Source organism: Lepidochelys kempii, chromosome 15, assembly GCF_965140265.1.
Source record: "Lepidochelys kempii isolate rLepKem1 chromosome 15, rLepKem1.hap2, whole genome shotgun sequence".
NCBI classification, from domain to species: Eukaryota; Metazoa; Chordata; order Testudines; family Cheloniidae; genus Lepidochelys; species Lepidochelys kempii.
In genome coordinates this window covers 20,214,179-20,222,775 of record NC_133270.1, presented here as the reverse complement: position 1 = coordinate 20,222,775, position 8,597 = coordinate 20,214,179, and the positions used below count along the sequence as shown (strand labels likewise).

The window sequence follows — 8,597 nt, the reverse complement described above, 5'->3', positions numbered from 1 at the left end:
AAGAAAGCCTATTACTGTGGGAAGACTGGGGCAGAAATTTGCCTGTGGATAAACACTTTTGATTAACAAGACCAACATATCTCAATAACATTTTCTATTAGTTATATGTACTTTCTTTGTTTTTGATTTAGCAAGATGGCTCAGTCAAGAATTGTGTGTGTGAGGACTAACCAGCGGAGTGAAGTTTACTATCTCTTTATTATCTATTGGTTTCTAATATTGACACATAAAGGAGAAATATGTCAAACGTTATCTTAATGCAGCACTTTTTCTGCACACAAAACCATTTCTGCTTAGGAGATGAAATCACATCGTTGGTTATTGGTGCCATTTTTATGGTGAACCTCCTTAAATTGCATGTATATGTTACTGTTCCTATGTATGTTTGTCTCTCTATCACATAACCCAGAACTTATTTCCTCAGCCAAATGGCTAGGGGTCGAGCCTAGCCATGATTTTACCTCCAATGGACGCAAGTTTCTTTGGTGAAGATCTCTCCTGAGAGTTCGGGACTAGCAGAAAGAAGCGAGAAAATTTCGACCGTTTGGTTCTTACGGATAGGTATTTATGTATTCGGGTTTGTGTGAATGTAAGCTATTTGACTTTCCAGAAAAAGTATTTTGCAAGTGACATTGAATGGTTGGTTGAACCATATACGGTAAGAACTATTAAGGAAATGGATCCCATTTAAACTATTAAAGGATACTTTTGCCTTTAATTGTACTCTTTATTATTCTGTTAGAGAGGAATTTAGACTATTAAAATATTTCATTTTGATAGTTGGTGTGAAGTGAGTAGCAAAATTAAATGTAACTTCTAAAATGAGGCATGTTTTAACATATTAGTGTTTTTTTCATTTTAATGGGTAAGTATTTTTAAGTAGTCACACAAACCCAAACCCTAAGTTTTCTGCATTGACCAGCTTTTTCATCTTGCAGGTATGATGGACGTGGTCACCTCCATGACCTCTCTGAATATGACGCTGAATATTCCACATGGAACAGAGATTATCAATTGTCTGAAGAGGAGGCTAGAATAGATGCCCTCTGTGATGAAGAGAGGTATTTAGCCTTGCATACGGACTTGCTTGAGGAGGAGGCGAGGCAAGGTATTGCTCAAGGAAACTTTCCTGAGTTAGAACACATTTAATTAAATTTAAATAATTAAAACATTAAATTTACTCCCACTCATTTTATACTCATTCTTTCTGATATTATCTTGACAGTACCCAGTGGATTCGAAAAACAGGAGTCTTTGCCTGTCTGAGAGGACCTCAGGATAGTTTATATATAGATCCACACAGAAATTGCCCAGATTTTGAGGGCAGACTGGGATTTGAAAAAACAAAACACCCCCCACCATCCTTTTAACTGTTCTTCTTTAACAGTATTGTATAACTGAACGCTCTTGCATTTTCCTTAATTATATTAGACTGTATAACCACTAAAATCTTTATCTCAGCAGGAGGAAATGGTCAACAAAAGGCACATGCATTCTGTTATCTTTGGTTTTCACAAACTTGCTGGCAAAAGTTACTATGCCTAAAGTGTGAAGAATACAATTTTTATCTAAAAGTTAGGTTGAAAACAATGGTATAGTTCTGGGGGGGGGGGGGTTGGTTTTTGTTTTGTTTTTTAGAAATAGTGTAGCTTAATTATATTTCATAGTAGTAATTAGAATTTTCATTTTTCTTCAAGAGGAAGAATATAAGAGACTGAGTGAAGCTTTAGCAGAAGATGGTACATATAACGCCGTGGGATTCAGTTATGGCAGTGATTATTATGATCCTTCAGAACCCACAGAGGAGGAGGAGCAGCAGGCCTCCAGAGAAAGAGGTGAGGAATCAGAATAAACATTGGGGATTGGTAGGGAAAGGTAAAAGCACCTTCACCTACCCTTACTACTTTTACAGTTGCAAGTTGTGAATCCATACTTCATTACAATGTACATGTCATAATTTGAGGGCTTTTTTTAAAAGTTGGTAACGTCTCAGCAAAGCTCTTATAGGAGATGCTTCAGTGAGTTCTCACCTTAAAAAGATTAGATTATTTTTTTCAAAATATTACTTTTCCCAATTTACTGCAAAATATTATAATTAAAGCCATAATTGTCAAGATAAGGAAACAATAAATTTGGTGATACTTTATCTTTGTTTTTTTTAATTGTGTTCTTATTCACAAAATTCAGTAATGCACAATGGGTCTCCCAGTTCTTTTATGCACATTACTGTAATAATGTGGGCTATAGTTGTCATCGTTTGGCATTCATTTTCTCATGTTATGATAGTAGTTTAGGGAAGATGGTTGTCATGTTGGAATGTCATTGAGCCCTCAAAGACCCCCTTAATTGGCAAGGGTTTCATATGAAAGCTGGAAGAATGTTTCACTGTTTTAAAAACACGTCAACTGAATTAAATGCAAAATAGTTATGTAAACTAAACATAAAATGATGTTGAAGGGCTACATTCAGTTTGAAAATCATATTTATCTGAAAAGTTTGTACATGATTGTTACAGCTAAGAACAAGAATTCAAGAAATTAGAAAAAAATCTTATTTTAGTTTTTTATGCAGTTTGTTTATAATCAGTAGGAGGAAACTGACTAACCGAAAAGACCCCTAGAAACATAAATAGGGCAGCTGAAAAACCCTCCTACAATTGTATTAGAAGAATTTTGAAAAATTAAGATGTATAATTTGTAGTCTATTAATGTTTTTTAAAATTTGTCAGCCTACTTTTTTTTTTAAGTTTTTCTTTAAAGTGCCATTACAGGAGCCTGTAACAGGCATACTCCATAAAATTCAGAGTTGTAGTCTTTTATTTCATTTTCAATAAAAATACTTTGCACTTATAACAAAATCCACTGTGTGCTTTAAAAATATTGCTGTATTGAGTGTCTCAACACTCCTGATTTTTACCGTCATCTGTTGGGGCATCTATGAATGTAACTACATTACTTAGCAATTTGAAAAATAATTTCTTATTGCAGCGTGTGAGAGAGTCTGGTGTTCTGAGACCCAAGCAATAGAAAGGGATGATAGAATTAATCAGGGCTGAAGAAAGAGCTCTTGATCTGTAAATTTCCTGTCATTTGTCTGTTTATACTTCGGTCTGTAATGTTTTTAAAAGTTTCCCCTATTAAATCCTTTTTGCAGATCCCTGTAGAAGGTTGTGTATGTTCTTACACTTGACTGGGGCTGAACTCTCAATCCAGGGCAGTGTCACTGAAGGGCCTGCCTGCCCCTTATTTTCTAATATAAATTTTTCTTTTGTTTTTCAAGTCAGAGGCTGCAAGAGCTTTCTCTCACTCTTCTGCCTATTTAGCACTAGTTTTTAATCACTATGAGACAAGTGGGCTATCAGCTATCTAAGGAAATAGCATCAAAATTTGTGTATATGTTAAAAAGTAGCTTCAAGTAAGGCTCTTTTCCAAAGGCACCTTTACTTTTTCTCAGTGTGAGCACTTTGTAGTGATACTGTGACTTGATGAAAACATGTATGCCTAAGTCTCTTGAAAAATCCAAGGTGATCAAGAGCAAGTTTGAGGTTCATCTGCATCCTCTGCCTCACATGGGGGAACTGTGCACAGCCTAGTGAGGTGAACAGCAACTACTTAAGGTCATTATCTGAAAATCTATGGAGATCTGTTACACGTGCTCAAATAATGAGTGGGATTCTAGGTAAAAGAGGTATCCGTGCAACTGATCATGTTGCAACCTGAAAAATAAGATTATGCTAAACAAACACTTGCTGCTTTGATCTATTCGTGATCCCAAAAAGAAACTCAAAATAAAAGGCAAGGCATATATTACCCAACCAATTTGAGAAGAATATTTGATTTGCTGTCATTTCTGTATTGGAAAGCTTATTAGGGCTGCAGGGGGGGTAGTGAACCCATCAGCAGGCAGACCCAGGAAGCGTTTATAGTCCCCAAAGGCAAACTTTCCAGCTACCTAAACTGGATACAGCTGTTGCTTCTCTGTCTGAAGGTATTGTAATCCTTTCAAACTTGGATTTCTTTTTGAAAGAACAAGCTGAAGAAAGTGTCAGTACTTTGAAACATCATCTGCAGATGCCAGTGATAAGTTGCCATACGCTTGAAGTAGACTTCATGTCCTGATGTGATAGAGCAGTTCAGACACAAAGGTTCACTAATATAAGATTACCCTAGCAGGTAGATGTAGACTAAGTAAAATTTTCTGCAAAGGCTTATGACATCAGTCACAGGATGCACACGTGGAATGCAGATAGCCTCAAAACTGCTAATGGTGTCAGCTAAGTTTAAGGTAAGTAACTTTTCAGTGAGAACCATTGCAAAGCATATGGAGAAGCAGATATTCAGAAAATGCAGAATCTTAACATGTCACCAAGATAGACAACTGTGGAGGAGAAAAATACTGGCACAGAAGAGTCCTATTTTGTAAGGTTTCTCAACCCAGTCAACAACAAGACAGCCACAAGTTGGGTGGAACAGAGCCAGAAAGATGCACAGCTTGGCTGATTGTGCACTGAGGCTAGGATTTAGGCCTTAAATCAGAGATTTGTATAGATTCAGAATGTTTCAGGACTGCAATTTACAACTTATTCATGTTTGAAAGTTTTTGTTCACAACTGTTAGGACCCTTTCCATTTGCCAGGGAACGTTTCTTACGCATGATGATACAATCCTGCTTTCTCATTCCAGTAACTTTAATAAAACATGCCCAGTACAGTAGAAGGGCGAGGCTGGCAGTTAAATGGGAAGAAAAACATCTGTTGTCTCCCAGTGCCTATACACATCTGAGGGAAATATAACGTGCTGACTGAGCTGGTGCAACATGATGCAAGGAAATGGAACCTCAATGGTATTTAGCCAGCCAGTGGTTCTATGGGAAAAACTACTGGTAGAATTATGTCAGAAGAGAGTTCAGAAACGAAGAAGTTCATTGGAAGGAAAATACATGGAAACCAAAATTAGCCAAACGGAAATTCCAGCTTTGTGTGTCTACTCATTCTGTGTACCCTGGAGAGAAACCATGATGAAGCAACTGAGATGATACCACTGGTACCTCACTGGCCAAGAAAACTCAAGACCTTTCTAGATATTCAAACTCTTAATGGCAAAGATTGTTCAGTGCAAGATCCAATACTTTATTAGAACTCCGTCTTTCTCAAGTAGGCTGCGGAGTTTTTGAGAGAGTCAGACAAAGTATAAGGTCATTTTAATCGCTGAAAAAGATGTTATCTTGACTACCAGGAAAATCTGTAATGGAAGCATCAAGAAGGATTTGGATTTTTTAAAAAAAATATTTTTGAATATCTATATATAGAAAGGCAGAAATCTAGATGCCACCAAAGTCACATTACCAGTCATTTTGAAGTTCTTACAGATTCACAGTTGTACTCCATGTAAGTTCTGTCAGTCACTGCAGGCTATCTCTTGCAGGTTTCTTTTGGTCAGCAGGACCACCAAAGTTAACCAAGTGTCCCCTTGTGAATCAAGTAGAACCTTTTGAGGTAGAAATAAGGTATGCTTCTTTGAAGCGTAACTTGCTTTTCAGTACTCTGATATCACATCAGTTTGAGCCCATCATTTCCATTCATTTTTCACGTTGTTGCCTTTCTGATCAATGTAACTCGGCACAGAGACTAGCTGAACTATTGTAGCTGTATTGAATGTATGTGCTGCACAGAGACAATTTTGAAGGTGTGTGCAGACCAGAGTTTCACAGAAGGTGGATAAGGAATTAATTTCCTCTTAGGAAATATTCATCCTTTTTGCCAGTGTTCAGAAAAATGAAAATTCCTGGCTTACACTGAACATCAGAAAGGAAGTCGCAGGCTATCTGAAATCTTCAGCTGTTGTCTTTTCTTTCTCTCTCTCTCTCTCTTTCTCTGTAGATGCAGGGAGGAACACTTCCTATTCTGTTAAGTAGATATGAATGCATCTTGGGGAAAAAAAGGCAAAAGGTTAGACTCTCCTTGGGAATTAGGACATATTCTTTAAGTTTAGTGGACATTTTATGGTCTGAAAAGGCCTCAGCAATTTGATTAAATCTGTAAAGAAGCCACATGATTATCGGTTCACTTCTGAGCAGCATTATGAGATCTATCTCTGGCTATGTCTCCACTGCAAAGTTCACTCAGCTCAAGTGACAAAATCCAACATTACAAAATAACAGTGGCTGCACAGAGTGATTATGTTAGCAGCTGTCAAGTTTTACTAACTTGACTTGTAGCCTGCACCCCATGACAAGCCAGCCAACTTGTCATAAAACCGCTTACTGGTGCAAATTAATTTGGCCGCTTTCTGCAGGTGCATTATATTAGTCTTTAATTACATGTTCACATACTGTCTTTTCCACAGTACCCTTGTTTCATTCACTGCATAGGGTGGACCTGCTCTGGGGATGTACCTACATAGGTCACCAGCAGGCCTGGAATCTAATTTCAAGTCCCTTCTCAAAAGTGTGAGGGCACCAGAACATTCCAAAGAAAAGGTTGCCAGAAGTTTTTAACATGGGTAAAACAATGTGTTTTTCCCTAGCCTTATTCCCAGAAATGGCTGAACCATTTTGGCTGAATTAAAAAAAACAAACAGCCTGAGCCTGTATCAAAAATTTCAGCCCAAATGGTTAGTTTTGCAAAGTTATAAATAACTGAAAACAAGGTCTTATAATGGGAAATGTCAGACAATCTCAATAGGTCTTGCTGCCAGCTCTGCTTATAATATTAATTTCTGAAGTTTTATCAGTTCACTAGCCAGTTTCCTTCTGTGCCTCTCTATAGCTAGCTGCATTGCTAGCTACAATATTTTCATTTAGTTGTTGGCAAATGGGCTTAAGCCCAAGAAAGTAAAAGTTCTTTTCCTCACATAAGGACTATTTGCTACTCTCACACATTCTGAAATATTTTTTGAGGTTAAATAGACCTGCATTAACATTCACATTCCTGCAAATTCAATTTTAACACACCAAGGTTGGAATTAGTCTTTAGTCTGGAATGTTCTTTTGTTAAGTAATCATTGGAGTTTTGGAATTAGCCATCTGTTGGGAAGATGAAGGGGTGTTTCTGCTGACACTGCCCTGATTGACATTTCTGCTTCAGTTGCCTCTGTGTAGCATGAAGAATACTAATGAATTCTAGGGTTGCAAGTGCCTCAAAATAGAGGTTTTGAATGGAAATGCTATTTCAGTCATAGCTGTAGCATTGCTGTTGTTGGGCTAGAATGAAAACTTTGTTTGTTTTTACTAAAGGGGTGCAATATCCATAGGAATTGCCATGCTGATTCAGAAATGAGGTCCATCTAGTCCAGTATTCCGTCTCTGACAATGGCCAGTGTCATATGCTTGAAAGCAGCAGCTCTCAAACTTTATTGGTTCACATATCACCTTAAAAAAGTGAATGGATGGAACTTGAAGTTCATTACCATAGTACATGTACTGCAGTTAGGGAATCCTTGCTCTAGAGCAAGGATTGGCAACCTTTGACATGCGGCCCACCAGGGTAAGCCCCCTGGCGGGCCGGGCCAGTTTGTTTACCTGCCATGTCCGCAGGTTCGGCCGATCACGGCTCCCACTGGCCTGGCGGGCTGCGTGCCAAAGGTTGCCGTTCCCTGCTCTAGAGGGAGGTGCAAGAACCCTGCAGTCAGCAGGTGGGACGTAATCACACTACATTAGATCTGATCCTGATGTATAATGGAGATTTGCTGAAGCCCCATAGTGATTTAAGATAATACGGGAAAGTATATTAAACTGTTATGGATAACAAGAATGTGTAGAGTCATAAAATATCCAGTGCTTCTTTTAATCTTACTAAGTTCTTGTGATGACAATCAGTTCCACAGTCACATTGTTTGGAGAAAGTGTTTCCTTTTAGCAGTTTTGAATTTGCTGCCTTTTAATTTTATTGAATGTCCCCTCGTTTTGTATTATGAGACAAAGTTAACACAGAAGCTCCTCATCTGCTTTCTCTGTTCAGTTCATTATTGTGTACACTTCTATCCTGCCTCCTTTTATCTTTTTTCTATGGGATTTATTTACCTATCTTTTCATTGTTACTTCATATGATCACTGAATCATTCTTGTAGCCCTTTGAATCCCAATCCTTTACTTTTAAAACAGCACATCCAAATACAATCTCAGTGCACATTCTGAATAACTCCTAGTATTTTAATATCATGCCACTCTGAATTTTATTTTACTTTCAATTACTATAGATAGTTTTCAAGTATTTCAAGGGAGCCCAGCTCTAACCGAGGAACTGTGGTTTAGCATGTTGACTCTGTGTCATTGGAAAATGTTTTACTATTTTACAAAACACTTAAGCTCCACTCCTGCTTTCCTAAATATTATTTCTAGCATGCTTGATTCTCTTTTTCTCTCCATAATACCAGTAAATTGATCTTTAATATAGATAAAGACTTAAAATCCACTTTTTCCTCATGGTGTACACTTTTGTCTTTGTAGTTGCGTGTAGACAAATTACTCTAATTTCATTTAGTGTATAATTGAGCTTGTTCAGAACTGAACTTTTTTTTTGGAATACTTTCAGTTCATCATGACAACAATTGAGTAGGACGTTTTAGTGTAAGGAACAAACAGAAATCTCTATCTTGCTT

At 37.5% G+C, this 8,597-nt stretch overlaps 1 protein-coding gene across 5 annotated transcripts in view; it reads left to right on the top strand.

Annotated features, from left to right (window-relative positions):
* Positions 1-8,597, top strand: part of SFSWAP (splicing factor SWAP) — a 94,577-nt gene that overhangs the window by 1,973 nt on the left and 84,007 nt on the right. For all 5 annotated transcript variants that reach the window (XM_073312294.1, XM_073312291.1, XM_073312293.1 and 2 more), the window contains exons 2-3: positions 939-1,108; positions 1,698-1,835. In XM_073312294.1, the coding sequence (XP_073168395.1) occupies positions 939-1,108; positions 1,698-1,835 (308 nt within the window). The remainder of the gene's footprint in view (positions 1-938; positions 1,109-1,697; positions 1,836-8,597) is intronic.